This window comes from Corythoichthys intestinalis, chromosome 14, assembly GCF_030265065.1.
Source record: "Corythoichthys intestinalis isolate RoL2023-P3 chromosome 14, ASM3026506v1, whole genome shotgun sequence".
NCBI lineage: Eukaryota > Metazoa > Chordata > Actinopteri > Syngnathiformes > Syngnathidae > Corythoichthys > Corythoichthys intestinalis.
The window spans coordinates 31,031,066-31,048,890 of record NC_080408.1 but is presented as its reverse complement, the minus strand read 5'-3'; the positions used below and the strand labels follow the sequence as shown (position 1 = coordinate 31,048,890).

General features: G+C 38.8%; 1 protein-coding gene across 2 annotated transcripts in view; it reads left to right on the top strand.

Annotated features, from left to right (window-relative positions):
• The window catches only part of cadm3 (cell adhesion molecule 3), a 206,648-nt gene that overhangs the window by 90,104 nt on the left and 98,719 nt on the right, over window positions 1-17,825 (top strand). For both annotated transcript variants that reach the window (XM_057857228.1, XM_057857229.1), the window contains exon 3: window positions 589-738. In XM_057857228.1, coding sequence (XP_057713211.1) covers window positions 589-738 — 150 coding nt within the window. The remainder of the gene's footprint in view (window positions 1-588; window positions 739-17,825) is intronic.

Below are 17,825 nucleotides of genomic sequence, written 5' to 3'. Positions count from 1 at the left end.
AGCGCCAGAGTTTTAAACAAGGTTCAGGCCATTAAATTAGGATTTTGTGATTAGGAGTTTGTGATTAGGTTAAATTTTCAGATTAGAATTACAAGAGAAATTGGCATGTCAGTTTTAAAGTTTGAATTCAATTAGTTTTTCTAGCTTTTGAAAGGGTTAGCATTCAAGGTAAAGGTTTGAAACCAATGCTTGTGTTTTAAATGTTATGTTTTCAAATTAGTGTTAGCATCTTGATTTTTTTCCGTATTGTTAGTATTCTGTTAGTTGACGTCATCTCCCTTTGAGAGTACAGCGTTCAGGTGTTTATCCTCGCAGGGTACTGTGTACAGATCCCTGTGGAGGCTTTGCACGTGCAATTCCATGCGCTCATCGACATTCTGGCTGCTTGTCTTCTTGTTCACTTGCTTACACTGGAGCCTTTATGGACTGTCTGGCACACTTGGGTGTGTCCACAACTCATGTGTTATTTAAAGTACTGTACATAACAATGAGGTTTAGTAACAAAGGTTATGCTTTCCAATTAGATTTGTTGATCTCTGGATGGGATTCTGTTTTGCACATCTTCACATGTTTCTTTTTCCATTTCAGACGACGACCCCCTGCAGCCTGTCACCTCAGACGAGACAGTTTCAGTGGGCGGAGCTGTCACACTGACCTGCCATGTTGCCGAGAGCGACAACTCGTCACTGCAGTGGTCAAACACGGCGCAGCAGACACTCTACTTCGGCGAGAAAAGAGGTATGTGACACACAAAATTCCCCTACTGTATGTGAATCAAGACACTACCAAGTGTATATTGGCTCTGGAGGGAACTGCCAATGTTTTTTTTTTCAGCAAATATCATGTATGTGAGGGCTGTAAATCCCATAACTACTACTCAAATATAAACAAAGTGAAACACTATTCTCACCCAGGTTAGGGTTACTGCTTATCGCACTAAAAGGAAACTCGACTTAGCCACGTCCACGATCCTCTTTAAAAAAATCCTTATTTTATTCTTCCGGCATTTACTGTATGGATAGACTTGTCAATTAGAATCCGAACATTTAATACATAGATTAAAGCGGAAGTTCAGAATTTTTGAGATTAGGCGTAATCTTCCGAGTAAGCGGGGGGGTTTAATTAGTTGATGGAGTTGATTTACAAAAATTTTGTGCAGTTTGTAAGTTATTTGTTAGTTTCAGGGCTCCGGAGTGGTTAAGCTAGTGCGAGTTAATTGGGCCAATTTAGCATGCCAATAAAAAAACGATACAGATTTACGAACAGATCCGACATAGTCAAATTAATTCAAAATGCTCCAAAACACCCATGTGACCAAAATGATGTCACAAAAAAACTGCCGCAATTCATTTCATCCTGCAGGACTATTTTTTTAGATCCGTAATTCGACTAAGGAGAAGTGCTTCGGCCACTCGTGCTCACGCCGCATTCGAGGAAGGTGGGAAGTCGGACTTATCCCGCTCGGAGTGTACAAGTTGCGACCTCAAAGCATTCCAAGCAAATGTAAACGGCAAAGATGGCTGATCGCGACAAGTTGTTTTTTATTTTGGTCATCAAAAGACATGTTGACCTACAGCAAACCTGCCTTCTCGTAGGCGAACAAATAGTGTAGGCGTTCCAATGGTATTTTTCCAGGTCGGAGGTTGTAAACTCTGACTTCCCACCTTCCACGAATGCAGCATCAGTCTGCTGGCCGGCCACATGGTGAAATGTGCATTTAGGGGCTGTGAAAACAGAAGAAATGGGCATGGGAAAGTTTCCACAAATTCCCTATGAAGAACGAGGAAAAATATAAACTGTGGTTACTTGCTGCTGGCTACGACATAAAAAAACTGCGGTGAAAAAAAAACGATGTGATATCACTCCACCCTGCCCCTCTGCAAAGCTTCTGGATTACAAATGTTGCTGTCCGTACTTCAACTATTGACATGCAATTGGAGGTTTTAATAACTTTATCCTAAAAACATACAGTAGCCAACACTATTGATTGCATGGGTCATCGATGATTTTCATATATGCATATGTTGTTTTTTATTGGCATGCTGGTCAGCCCAACTGACTTGCGCTAGTTCAGCCATTCCGGAGCCCTGAAACTAACATATAACTAACAAACTACACGGAATTTGTTTAAATCAACTCCACCGACTAATTAATTAAACCCTGACTAACTATATTAAGCTTGATGTCAAAAATTCTGAACTTTACCTTTAAGACGTTTTGGGGGTGAAATTGCTTCATTTTGTAAAACCTTCCACTGATGAATAAACAAAAGGAGAGAAAAGAGAGTATTTTAAAAAGTTTAGAACAGTGTTTTTCAACCTTTTCTGAGTCACGGCACGTTTTTACATTTGAAAAAATCTCACGGCACACCATAAACCAAACTTGTTCCAAAATTACTTTCTGTACAGTGTATTTAATCATAAAGTAATGTAATATTTTTACTTACTTACTTGGTGTGAAACTTTAGCCTGTTTAGATGAACACAAAGCTGATATCCTGGCAGGAATCTTCGTCAACAGCTCTCAGTCTCTGTATTTTTTTTTTTATAGCAGTTAGGCTTGAAAAGCTCAGAAATATCAAATGGGGGGGACTTTAGCAATGTCTTTAACCGCGTCTGGGCCGGGCATCTCTCTGAAAATGGTTTGCAGGCAGGTAGTAATAATGTCTCTTCACCAAGGGGAACAAAATAGTCCATCAACTTGTTTTGAAGCGACGGTTGGAAAGCTGTTTGTGTCACGTTCAAGAACTGCCTGGATTTCTAGCCATCAGCCACCTTGCTGTCCTCGACAATGTGCTGGAATAAAACACAGGAGGAGGATTGACGGTCGTCACAAATGGATAAAATGGAAAGGATACTTTTGTGTATATCGACACTTGACAAGTCTAATCAAATAATGTACAGTAGACGTGCTGGTGTCCGCATTGTCACGGACTGCAAGGTAGTTTATGGCTAGAAATCCGAGCAATTCTTAAACGCAACACGAGCAATACCTCAGCTGCAAACGACCACAACCTTCTACCTACTCCTTCCTTCCAACTGCAACTCCACCTGGTGACGTAAAAAAAAAAAAAAAAAAAAAATGCACACCTGACGATCTCTCCTGGCACATTAGTGTGCACACTGGTTGAAAAACACTGGTTTAAAGTGTTTCCTCTAATATCTTTTGGTTTTCATGTGAACCAACATTCAATGGCGTCACCAGGGGGTGGCCAGGGGTGGCCATGGTCCCCCCTATAAATTTTTTGGCCACCCCAGTGGCCAGTATAATAGTGACGCGAGAAGCGGGGTGTTGAGGGTGCTGCAGCACCCCCTGGTTTTAAACCGAGGCTTATTGGACCTTTTATTTTTCAAATGTGTTCATGTGTCATAGCCTTCTAGCTGCAGGGAATTGCATTATAGTACACGGGCGCTTTTATTTCCAATACAAAAATTCCAACACACACTGCTTTTGTAGTAGCCTACTAGTAGTATGTGAACTATCCAGCATGTATGGAGAAAATGCGCAATCATGACAAATTTGGACCAAAACGCCTCTTTTTGGATGGGAAAAAACAAAAAAGCTGTGAGTGATGTAACACAGGCTTTTGTTTTTGTACCAAATTATAAAATAATTGTGGACAACTAGGTTCGTCTACTCGAGCTTAGTGGAGTGATTAAGTTGAGACAGACTACAAGAGAGTTTTATATTGCCAGCTTTAGTGAAAAAAAAAAAACACAAACTTTATACATATGCAAAAACAACAAAAAAAACCCACTTTTAACACATATACACATTTATAACCTATATTTGGCCAATAAATAATTCAATATTTTCAATTTTGGGTTGGTTTGGGTGCACCCTTCCAAAGTTAGAATATTTAGGCAGTACCTTTTAGTCTAACTGGAATTTCTGATTTTCAATCTATTGCCCCAAAAATAGTGGCACAATCAAACTTCTAATACTTTTTTTTCTTCAGCATGGGAAATTGTTTCAAATCCTTATGCAAAATTACACATGTGCAATTGTTCAGTCAAAATTGTCCTAACAAAAAGATATTCAGTTCACAGTTCCCGGGATATTAATCAAAAGAAGTCCATTAAAAAAAATGTCAAAGTCCTGTCGATGTAAGGCACAGTGTAATGCTGAATGGTGAGGTATTAGCTCCAAGTTTGTTTGTTTTTTGTCCTACCACACCAAGAGAATGCAGCAAAGAGGTATCCAGGTTATCTCAATCTAGATCCAAGTGGTTAGCTCGCCATCAAAATCCAGAACAGTTGGTCCAATATCCAATCTGACACAAAGACCAGTTGAAACAAGGTCTAAGGGGAAAAAAAAACCTGACCTGTCAATGGACAGTGTCAGATCAATTATGAGTTTCAATTCAAATCTGTCGCTCAATGATGAGATACATCTATTTTTCATTTTCAACTAAATTCACATTGCACATAAAATAATTGAAATTGACAGAAAGCATACAGTATATATATTTAAACAATTAACAATTTTAAACAGCTTAACAATTCTTTCTTTTTCTTTTTTTTTTTTTTTTTTTTGTTCTCCTTTGAGTAAAAATTAAGGAAACCTCAAACCTTCCATCAACTCAATGAGGTGGTGAAACTTACATGTAACATACACATAACAATATAGCACTTTTTTTTTCTTTTTTCCCCCCCAAAAAACACATTACTGCTGTGAACATAGGAGCTTCACTACATGCTCACCGATCTCTCACACCGTGTTTTGAACACAGTTGGGCCGCGTTTTGTCGCTCCACGCGTTGGTCTTGCTCTATAGATAAAATGGCAACGTAGCACGTTAGCACGCTATGCTAACGTTAGCGCGGACTTTTTGCTAACGCTAGCGGCGAGTAAAACAAAATACAGAGCACAGCAAACTCGTTCGTAGAGAGAATAGTACCTAATTTATCATAAATTGCAACAATATATTAACTTAACTCACGTTTTTCTTTTCTGTAGATAAGCTTTCCAGGTTGTGTGTTCACTCGCCAGTTAGGCAGTTCTGTCTGTCTGCGTTGCCGCTCAATTGTGTTCTGCAACCTATCGTGCTACCAACTGAAACATACGAGGGCGGGACTTCCTGCCATATGAGCAACTAATAGGCTGAATTATTGCTTGCAATCGTTTTATTTATTTATCATTACGTTGATTAAAAAATAAATTCTAATTAAATGTGAAATAATATATTTAGCAAAATTTGATACAATTACCAACACATTTTTTTTTTTTTTATTGTGCACTTTTGCTCATGTGGGTTACAGTGACTTCCAGCGCCGCTGCAGTATTGTGTCAGATTTTAGTAGCTGTGGAACTCAAAATGTTGATTGTACTGTTAGTGACTATGCACATTAAACCCTTAGTAACATTAAATACTGTCTTGGCCCGAATATAAGACGGTGTTTTTTGCATAGAAATAAGACTGAAAAAGAGGGGGTTGTCTTATATTCGTGTTCTAGACGTTATACCCATTCACGATGCTAGATGGCGCTAGATATCATTGGAGCGATGTTCTGTCATGACAGATCTCAGCTACTCATAAATTTAACCAGTATGCATTATTTTATTGCAATGTTTTTCCTTATTCAGATTTGTTTCAAGACTACAGTTACAGTTAGACTTCACTTTGATGGTTAATGTAGTTATTGCAATTTTGTTGTTTTATCACAATAGATTGGTTTATTTACATTTCAAAAACAAGAAGCCATTCATTTACAAATGGAATTGCACTTTAGTTTACATATTTAAATGTTCAGATCAGTGGTTGCGCTAGACTTTTTCGTTGTCTGTCATTTTGACTGACAGGGTCATAAAAATCCGGTCATAATCTATTTTTACCCGTCACTTAAATTTTTAAAATGATAATAATGACATATTCAATAGTATTTAGTTTTCATTCATTTTTAATTAATATTGTAATGCTTGCTTGGCGGCGAAAAATTAGACACGGAAGTCGTGGTATTTTTCTCCATCTTTTTACTCTGCTTACCGCCAGCAATACCAACAAAACAACAACTCCGCCCCCAAAGTAAAAGAGGCAACTATATACACAGGCGGCAATCTAGTCCACCAATTGGATGATGTGCTGGCACACCGGGTGCACCAATAAGAACCTCGCGTTGATGTGTCAATCACGGTGCCGCCGCCAGACCCTGGTGACGCTACAATATTCTGTCCGAACAAGCTTAACAGAATCCACACCGTGCCATCAAGCATATGAATATGTAACTTTTTCTCCGCAGTGACAAAATCAGCTGACTGTGGCCCCAGTAGGTAGGCTACATATGGAACAATGAAATTAACAGTTTACCTGCTGTGGCCTGAATGCAGTCTTCCTCCTGGTGCGCATGGACTTGAATTGCGTGCCCGCTTGTGCATAATCAAATGTCTCAAGTGGGATTCCTTCAGAGGCTGTTGTCATGAGGTTTTGGACTTTTGCCTCGGACAGACGACTTAGTTCGGACACTCAGTTGCCTTGACATTTTTCCGAGTAAGGCCAACGACGTCATGCATTAAGAGAGACAATAGCTAATTAATATGCTCACGCGCCACCCGTGGTCTGGGGTGTGAATTGCAACCTGTCAAAATTACAGATGGACTTCAGTTTTTTCCGTCACCGTTTTAAAAAACCGGTCAACGACGGAAAATATTCGGTTAACGCGACCCCTGGTTCAGATATTAAGATTTGAATGAGGCAAAATAACATGCTTTTTCTCTCAAATATATTGTTATAATCATTTGTTTCATTTGTGTACTGTAATTATTTTCTTTATAAAAATTAATTTGGTGTTCAAAAAGTCTTTTTTAAAACTTGTCTTGAAAAAGAGGGGGTCGTCTTATAATCAGGGCCGTCTTATATTCGGGCCAATACGGTATAGCACAATACATCAAAGTATATCAGTAGGCGTTTCCTTAAGTCTTTCTGATCGTTTTCTTCTGGCCTTTTACTGCAACAACATAATAAAAACCTGAAATTATGGCTTTTAGTTTTGGTGTGCCACCCCAAGATTTTAAGTGGCACCTTCTGGCCACCCCTAAGAACAATTTCTGGAGGCGCCACTGCCAACACTTTACTTTTTGGGCTTTCCTAAAAAGGTAAAACTAAAACCTAGGCTGTGTGAAGAAAAAAAACATGCCAAAACCTCTGTTATTAAAAGTGTTATTTTTCGGCAAAATGCCTTCGGGGAAGTGAAGGAAAGTTTTCACAGTATCGAGCAAACTTTCTCCGAGAGGCGAGAGCGAATAGTCCGAACGGGAGCGTTTTGAAGGCCGCCCGCAGGAGAGGAGAGAGAAATGAGAAAATGAGCCTTCTCTCCAGCGCGATTGCGGCCAAAGCCTCTCAAGGCTGCACTCCACCGCGGAGACAGCTGACGAGCCGAGATGGACGCGGTGGGAAATAAGGACCCGGATATAAAGAACGGGCGGCACACTTGAGGAAAATGAGCCGTTACACAAAGCGCTTGCTGGAAAACGGGAGGGGGGAAAAAGCTGTAATGGCAGGTGGAGACCGCCGACAGATGTCGACGCCATGACGACATCATCGTAATTCATAAACACGGCTTAAATAACACTCCCGCGTCACACCAGAGCGGGACTTTGTAATTAGTTCTCATTATGGCCAGGCCCCTCTGGGAGCGTTTTATAATAACGCACCTTTTCACGTGCAATTATCTGATGCTCCTAAACGGATGTCTGTACCTGCGCTCGCCCAGGAGGGGGAGAGGGGGGGGAGTGAGAAGCAGAGTAAAAGGGGTCAATGACCTTTGGAAATTGCTTTGATTTTTTGCAAAGGTTTTCCAAAGGAAACGGTTTGGGTTTCTAATTAAGGTTTCAATACGAGGTCAGAGTTTCAAACCAGGGTTAGGGTATAGATTTAGAGTTGCATAAAGCACTTAGAACAGTACAGTGATCAGTGTTTTCACAGATTACTTAAAAAAGTAATTTAATTACCGATTACACCTCAAAAAAGTAATCTAGTTACTTTACCGATTACTTTATTATCAAAGTAATTAAGTTACTTTAAAAGTAACTTATCAGTTACTTTTTACCAAATTTTCTCCTTTTGCTGCCTCAACATCAAAATGACAACAAAAAAATGCCATCACATGTAATTGAATTTTTCACATAAGGCTTAATGTTTGAGTTAGCGGGGTTTAATTACTCGATGGAGTTGATTTCAACCACCATTGACTCGCGCTAGCTTAGCCACCCTGGAGCCCTGAAACTAACAAATAACTGACAAACTGCACGGAATTTGTTCAAATCAACTCCAACGACTAAATAAACCCCCGCTAACTCCAAGATAAAGCCTAATGTCAAAAATTCTGAACTTCCCCTTTAAAATGAAGACCTAGCTGTTAAAATATTGTCTATAAAAGTTGTAAAGCAATAAAACAAACAACAAAAATTAATGAAATGAACAAGAATCCAACAACATATTTCATAATGGGTCAAAATCATTTTTCGAGCAGATCATTTGACCAGCACCTAAGACACTAGCTTTTGCTTTGCTAAGCCAAAACTACACATGTGAAGGCAAGATGGATATTTAGAATTTCTGTAAACCTAAGCTTTCAAACGCAACCAACAACAACTGAGCTTTGAGTATTGGCCAAAAGTTTGGCAACACCTCAAAGGTGGATACTTTGAAGAATGTAGAATATAAAACCTGTTTTCAGTTATTTCACATTTTTTGGCCATGCCACATGTTCGTTCATAGTTTTGATGTATTCCGAGAGGATTTACAATAGTAGTGAAAATATATAAAACGTAAAAATGTTTAGGTGTGTCCAAACTTTTGACTTTTGTTTGTCATCAACATGCTTTACACCCAGCCCCACAAAAGTAAAACTCTGCCTATGGTTACAAACACTGACAATAAAATGTGCATAAAGGCTGGTTACAAACTGTAGAAGTGCTGGCTGTCTTGTTACCTGTAGGCTGTTTCGAGTTTTGTCGCGTTGTACTGTAATTCCAAGTGCTTCTTTGTTGATTTAGCGACCGACAGTCATTTTCAGCCAGCGTAAAGTTTGCAACGGACGGCAATATTTTGGTCATCTTTACTGGACAGAAATGTGAAGTAATGGCTGTATTTCCAGTGAGCAAAGGCATCCATTTGCGGTATATATCCTGCCTTTCACTGTTAGCCTCGCTGCCTCGTCAGAATGCTATGTTGTTGACCGCCGTGGCAGACAGCGCTCAGCCTCAGACAGCACCGTAATACACGTGACCCCTTTTTTTCCCCCCCCGATGAGAAATGCTCTTCGTACATGACTAGGGATGGGAATCGAAATCCGATTCCAATTCGGAACCGGTTCCGAGTTTTTCGAGGCCTCGACATCACAATGAAAAAGCCTTAACGATCCCTTTAACGATCCCTAAAGACGCATATTGCGTCGTGACGTGTCTTGTTGTCCAGACGCATCAAACTAGCATGGCGCCAAGAACCACTCGCTTCAAAGTTTGGCTACACTTCACCAGGAAAAAGGGTGAAAATGAAAGGTTACGATAGTTTAGCAGGAGCATTTCCGCCGTAAACATAACAATGACAGCACGTAGGTTCGAACGCTCGAAAGTGTGTCTTCACTTCACGAGGAAAAATCACAACAAAGCGACTTGCAGTCATTGCGAGATGGAAATAACTGCATCGGGAGGGAATAGACTGCACTGTCCTCACCGAGACGCTAAGGCTCAGTCCTGGCTATACAGCTAGCTAAACTCCCAAATGACGATGCAGAAGACGTTGGTATAATAATTTGCTGACTTTATTCAACCATCACTTGAAACTAAAAATAGAAATGAAACAAATCAATTTCGTCCCCAATAACAAACAGGTTTGCATCAACGTAAATCAGCGATGATTAGCTGCTAACACAGTAATAACAGACAGTTAGCATGCGTTCGCTAGCATTAGCACATCGTTTAAACCACTACACAACTGGATTTAAGTGTCCGATCGCGAGTGGAAACACACAACAACAACACAGAAGATGATACATACAGGCGCTGGCTCTGTAGATGTTTTACAAACATTAACAAAGAACGTAGGCTCGTGGCAGTGTTTCCCTTACTCACTAACTCGCTCACTCACTTGGATGCGGCATTTCTTCTTCTTCGCGTGTAAGCGCGCTCTTCTTCACGTGAGCGCGCTCTTCTTCGCGTGAGGAAGCTCAAGGGCGCCACCACTTGAGCGTGAAAGCGCCATAAAAACTAAAAGGCATGCATTTCAATATACTGTTAAATAAAAACAGGGGTCCCCAAACTACGGCCCGCGGCTCCATATTTGGTCCCGCCCCCTGAACAATTCCAGAGAGCATTTTGAATTTTTTTTGTTTTTTTCTCCCTTAGTAGTGTTATTTATTTCCTGGCCTTTTTCAGTGAATAACTCAGAGAGGGTTATTTGGTTATTATCTAATTAATAGTGCTATTATTATTTATTATTATTATATTATGTTATTATTTTTTATTTTATTTACTTTTGTTCCGTGAAGAATCCACAGAGGGTTATTTGATTGTGGCTTTCTGAAAAAAATAATTTTTTTTTACATTTACGCACTCCTGCAGTCGTCACACTTTTTCTGTTACAAACTGACTCCGGCCTCTTATCAGAGAAGGGAAAAGTTATTTGGCCCTCACAGGAAAAAGTTTGGGGACATTGCCAAAGGGAGAACAATGACCTATATGCCAAAATACACCAATATTATTTATTTCTATTAGAAAAATGTTTCAGTAAAATGTTACACGTTCTTGTGCATTTGCCACTTATTGCCACAGTTAACATTGAGGCTTTGGGCCTCTTTTGACCTTGTTGTGAGTTTGTAAGGTTGTGACTTCTGATTAAACAAACTTGATGCCAATCAAAATGTTTGTTCTTCTTTTTCCCGAAATTAGAATCGATAAGAGAATCGATAAAGAATCGAATCGTTAAGCAATATCGATAATGGAATCGGAATCGTAAAAATCGTATCAATTCCCATCCCTATACATGACTACAGTATTCTTCATTCTACATACATTATAAGGCAACAACAAAATAGTAACGCACAGGCACAAGGGAAACTAACTTTAATCGGATTACTGTCTTGGAAAAATTAATGCGATAGATTACTCGTTACTGAAGAAAGTAATCAGATTACAGTAACGCGTGCGTTACTGACAACACTGACAGTGATCCCTCGCTTTTCGTGGTTAATGGGGACCAGAACCCGTCACGATAATTGAAAAACCGCGAAGTAGTAATAATAGTAATTAATAATATAGTAATAGTAGTAATTTTTTTTTTGGGTGGGGGGGTTGTGTTTGTGTTCAATGTATTCAGATTTACCATCTGAAAGAGATACATATAAGACATGTTTAATTCAAATTATTTTTAAAAATTATGTAATATTTATATATTTTAAGCACTTCAAATGTAATAATTACAAGTTTTAAACATGTTATTGTCCCACCGAATTATTTTCAACCAATAAAGACAAGCATTTTTCTACGTTATTAAATGCTTCATTGAGTGAGTCCACTTGAATCCGCTAAAGCAGCTCATAAGGGATCACTGTTTAAGAATTTCGAATTTGAGGTGGGGGGGTTGTTGGTTTAAAGGGGTCAGTTTAGAGCAATTTTGGACATCCTCCCAGATGAACAATTTTTTGTGTTGCTACTAAATTTCAACCATGTACAACGGACATACGTATTGCTGACGCTAAATTTCCATAAAACTTTTTTTGTGAATGGCAGCAAAGTTGGTCAATATCTAAATGGATTCAAAACATGAAAAACTACAAAACACTGCAAAAACTAAGACAAAAAACAAATACTTTTACACCACTGTAATGTAAGCGTGAATGGTCGCCTCTCAGCATTGGCACCACATCTCTCCCAACTCGGAAAATTGGAGGGGGGTGGGCGCGAAAAGACAGAAGCTATGACGCGAGAAGCGAAAACGAGTCGCAGCAACGGGTGAAGCGCAGACGAAGATAAATAACCCGTGGCAGGATGATGGATGTTATTTTTTTGTATGTATTTTTTTTTCAAGACGTGATTTTGCCACATTGATGCCGTGAGAGCAAGCTTGTCATGCTGAGCGTAGGTGACGGATGGCGTGCTGTAAAAAAAAACAAAAAAAAAACAGAAGAGGCGTCAGCTTTGATTGATCAAAATTGCGATGAGCAAACAAGGTCATAAATCAATCGTCTTACATCATTGCAGCTTTGCATCAGTTCATGGAAGCGACACTGATAGCTGTTTAATTAGCACCTCATTAGGATAAATTTCAAACCATTGAAACGTGTGGCGATAGTGCCTCTTAGAACATTTTTGAAAATTCAGTCCACACAGCCAGTTTCATTTACAAACATGACATTTAACAGCCGACGTCTAACAGTAGACGGACAAAAAGTCTCAAAGCCCATGCCTGAAAAGACACTGGAAGTCTGCCAATCTGCCATGAACCTGCCACTTTGACTCAGTGTAACCCTCTAAAATTCAAGAAAAAAAATTCCGCCCGGAAGCCGGTTTGACCCAGCAAGACAGCAAAAATTTAGTTAGCATGTCTATCAAGAATAGACCCACAAAAAAACTCTCAATAGTATATTCCCCTAAAGACACAGGAAGAATGCAACTTTCATTTAAAGCAGCAATTTTGGCTCAGGACGGACCTTCAGAATGAAATCAAATAAATATATATACATATGTCCCCCAAGGCCAGTTTGACCTCCACACAAAATTTGGTCATGGGTAGATCTTCAAAAATGTTCCAAGAACCCATGCCTGTAAAGACCAAAGAATTCTGCCATTTGGGTTATAAAATAAAAATCAACTCACAAAGCCAGTTTGACCAAGCAAATTGAAATGTGGTCGATATGTGCTAGATGTTTAGAACCACAAAAATATCTCAAGGAGACCTCCCTAAAAATATGGGACGAATAACGATTTCAGTTTGAAGTGGCCATTTTAGATCAGTATTCTCTTCCTGAATGGAAAAAAATATATAAATCATAAATACATAAATCAAACCATTCACTAATGTGAAATTTGCTTTGCATATGCACAAAAAAAGTCTTTAAAAAATCTATGATTGAAAAGCACAAAAAGCCGATCACAGGGGTGTCAAACTGGTCCTCAAAGGGCTGCAATGGGTGCTGGATTTCATTCCAACCAAACGAAATGAATACCTTTTCACCAATCTGGTGTGTCACAAGTGTAATCAGGTCATTGCAGTCAGGTGCTGCTTGTTTTAGCAGAAACCTCATTGGTTGAACTATCTGTGCTGGATCTATTGGAACAAAGACACTGCAGCACTTTGTGGAATAGGTTTGACACTCCCGGTCTACCATGTAGTATAAAGTAACTATTTTTACTAATTTTAGTAATTTTCCAGGGTCTCAACAATGACGGTAGTGAAAATGTTTTGTCGTCAAACTATTTTTTTCATGACGATGACGTGACGATGACGAGTTAAAAACATGGCTCGGGAGACTAGAAAGAGAATGAGACGAATGCCAGTTTTCATCTGATGAGACAATGACGGGACAAAAATGCAACATAGTTTCTGTCATAGTTTAGGATGTGTTTCAAGCTAGGCTGCGCTCCATCTTGCTTGTTTGAAATTACGTGGTAAGATTTGTTTTACCCTCTAAAAGTCTGTGCTAAGTGATCGTCACGCACTAAATGTAACTTGTCGCGTTAGCGGGGCATTCGCGTTAGCATTAGCATCAACTTTCGTGTGGCGAGCATCCTCTTAAACTCTCGGACAAGTTCTTTTTACATAAAGTTTGTGGCTTTTAGATTGTCTTAATTCAAAATAATGTTCTGCTTTTCCTGCTGAGTGTGTATTATCATCACGAAGTTGGTGTTGTCCCTGTAGATGCTACAATACATACTCGTGTGTTTATTCGTAATGGTTGGAAACCTTTATTTTTGGACTAAAACGTTAGAATTTTACAGAATAAAACATTTTGAGTAACTGTCGACTAAAACTAGAAGAAGACGAACACATTTTGAAATGACTTAAATATGACCAAGACTAAGACAAAAACTAAAAGGGCTACCAAAAACAACTCTACGAGTTTGGAGAATAACTACAAGAAAGTCTGTTAAACGATTTGTAATTCTTAAACACCTACAGTATAGACAAATTTCCTGAGCGAAAATTGTGCGGCGCCATCTTTGACATTTGCTGCTACGGGATTCCGCTATAGACAGAACACCATGAATCGTGGTTGAAGTAGACGAAGTTTTAAACTGCCGAATCAAACCAGAAGAACCCATGGATTCGCCAAAAATGGATTCAGCACGACGTAGATGACAATCCGGGACTTTATATGCTGTGCTTGGTTGTGTGAACTCCTGGAAGCGCCTTAATATATGCTAGGAAGTGGAATGTTTTGAACAGCGTCCAGCTTCAAAGCACCAGTGTGGATGTACATCGCCATACGCCCTAAATCAAAACAAGCAGCAGATTAAGGACTTGGCTTGCAGTTTTTACCCAAAAAGATCGACCTAAAAGATTGCATGATTGTTCTTATCACTTCATTGATTGTTCGTGGGCAAAATTCGAACAATCTGTGCTGCCTGTGTTAACACTAACATGTAAATTGATTAGAGCTGTCCCGACTACTCGCCTTTGTCGACGTCATCGATGACGTAAATGCGTCGACGGGCAAAAGATACCGCCGACGGGTAATGACGGGTTTAAAAAAATTACATGCGGATAAAGTTTAGAATGGCGGGCGCTCGCGATGCAAGCAGTTGTTACCGGCACCCCCAAGGGGACCGCTGTTATTCTCAATGTGACCGGCATTGTAAAATTGAGCGGAGCGGAAGAAAGTGGGCGAGCGAGAGAGAGGGAGCGAGATAGGTGAGAGTTGGGAAAGAGCGCAGGTAGCGCGGAGTTAAGTGGCTGCATCCCCCTCGTTTTTGTTTTGATCAATTAAAGTATCCATAAAAAGCCATCCGACGCCTCTCGGTGTTTTTATGCACGCCGCCGCCTTCCTGAGGAGGAAATCGGACGAACCGACGACAATGAGCCAAGTGAATCACCGGTTTTATCTTCACTACGGCAAGGAGTTGAAAACACCGCCAATTACCAAGAAGGGCAGAATTGGTAACACGGTGAAAGCGGCATAAAGCTAAGAAAGCGGACCAGAATAGCCGGAGACTGGAATTATTTCAAGGAAAATATGGAGGGTACTATTTGCTAAATTGAGCTCGAATTCCACGGTACCACGTCGGCTATGAAGGAACACTTGAAGCGGCGTCACCCAGGTGTAATTTTTGAAGATAACAAGAAACAACAAACTAGCGGATTGTAAGTCCATACAACTTTCTAACGATTTTTTTTTTTAATTGAAGTTGCTTTTACGTGCGTCGTATCAACGTGCATTTTCATTTAATAAAGTAATTGATATATACTATAATATATATATATATGTATGTATATATATATATATATATATATATATATATATATATATATATATATATATATATATATATATATATATATATATACATACACATATAATATAATTATATACTATTTTATTTAATAAATTTATTAGGATTATGGAAGCTCCCACTTGGGGGGAAAAATACATATATCCTGTATATACATAATATAATAAAAAACATATATGGAAACACAGCACTGGCCTGCTCACTGTAATCCATGACTGCACTAATGTTAGTTACTTTATAGTATAAAGTATTATTGTATTTTTATTAGGGCTGTCAAAATTATCACGTAATTAATTTTTTAAATTAATCACGTTAAAATATTTGACGCAATTAACGCACATGTCCCGCTCAGACAGTATTCTGCCTTTTGGTAAGTTTACAGCAAGGCTTTTTGTGCTGTCTAACAGCGAACTCTTGTGGTCGCTTTGCGACATGGTTTATTTTTTTTCTTGCCAGTTCAATATGGCTGCATGACGTCTCGGGCTGACGCCTACGTTGTAATGTTGTGCTTATATGATCCTTGGACAAGATTTGTCCGTAAGTATGTTTGTTGTAAAGAATGTACATATTATGTTAGTAAGTGAAATGTTCTATTTTTTGTATGAGACGCTTTTTTGTTTATGTTTAGTGAACCTGTATAGCGTGCTAAGCTAACGTTGTTGCTAATGCAATGCTTGTGTACTTTTATTTTTGTAGTTTTATGACGGTCTAAAGAGGACAATGGTTTGAGGCTATTTTATCAATAAATCAGATGAAAAAGGAAGAAGTCTGATTATTAAGGCGTCGTTCACTAGCTGTCTAGCTTTGGAAAAAGTAGACGCTTCGGAGTGAGGACAGCATAGACAGATTTAAATGACAGTAGAGTGAAATACCCACTACAGTCCTTATGTACCGTATGTTGAATGTACAGTGGGGAGAACAAGTATTTGATACACTGCCAATGAAAAAAAAACCCATTGGCAGTGTATCAAATACTTGTTCTCCCCACTGTATATATCCATCTTGTGTCTTATCTTTCCATTCCAACAATTTATTTTACAGAATATATATATATATATATAATTTACAGAAAAATATGGCATATTTTATAGATGGTTTGAATTGCGATTAATTGCGATTAATTACGATTAATTAATTTTTAAGCTGTAATTAACTCGATTAAAAATTGTAATCGTTTGACAGCCCTAATTTTTATACATATAGTGGTATACTATAAAGTTAATACTATATATTTAATTTTTGTTACTATGACTATGTGTGCTTTTCGTTCAAAATTATTGTGATAATATTTCAGTGTGCCCTCTGCTTTATCTATTTTCAGGTTAAAACAAAAGTTCAACATTTTTTCCCCCTCCCCAAAAAATGCGGAATGCACACCAGAAAGAGCATCTGAAATCACACGAAGTATTCTGAAAATGATTGTCCGAGACATTGCAATTCATTTTAACATTTAGAACAATATAGACAATGACATACCACAAAAAGAGTAAGAATTGTTTTGACTCCTGTTAAAAAGGTGAAGTCAGGGCTTCCATTTACATTTTTTTTGCAGTAGTTAATGCCAGCAGCAATTGACCTCATTGTTTGTGATTTATGATTGATATTTATGTTATTTATTTATTTATTTATTTATACGTTACTAAAGAATTTAGGTGTTCCAAAATTTTTTTTTTGTGAATGTAATTTTTTGGTCAAGAATCAACAACAAGTGGGACACAATTGTGAAGTGGAACAACATTTATTGGATAATTTAAACCTTTTTAACAAATAAACTGAAAAGTGGGGCGTGCAATATTATTCGGCCCCTTTACTTTCAGTGCAGCAAACTCACTCCAGAAGTTCAGTGAGGATCTCTGAATGATCCAATGTTGTCCTAAATGACCGATGATAATAAATAGAATCCACCTGTGTGTAATCAAGTCTCCGTATAAATGCACCTGCTCTGTGATAGTCTCAGGGTTCTGTTTAAAGTGCAGAGAGCATTATGAAAACCAAGGAACACACCAGGCAGGTCCGAGATACTGTTGTGGAGAAGTTTAAAGCCGGATTTGGATACAAAAAGATTTCCCAAGCTTTAAACATCTCAAGGAGCACTGTGCAAGCCATCATATTGAAATGGAAGGAGCATCAGACCACTGCAAATCTACCAAGACCCGGCCGTCCTTCCAAACTTTCTTCTCAAACAAGGAGAAAACTGATCAGAGATGCAGCCAAGAGGCCCACGATCACTCTGGATGAACTGCAGAGATCTACAGCTGAGGTGGGAGAGTCTGTCCATAGGACAACAATCAGTCGCACACTGCACAAATCTGGCCTTTATGGAAGAGTGTCAAGAAGAAAGCCATTTCTCAAAGATATCCATAAAAAGTCTCGTTTAAAG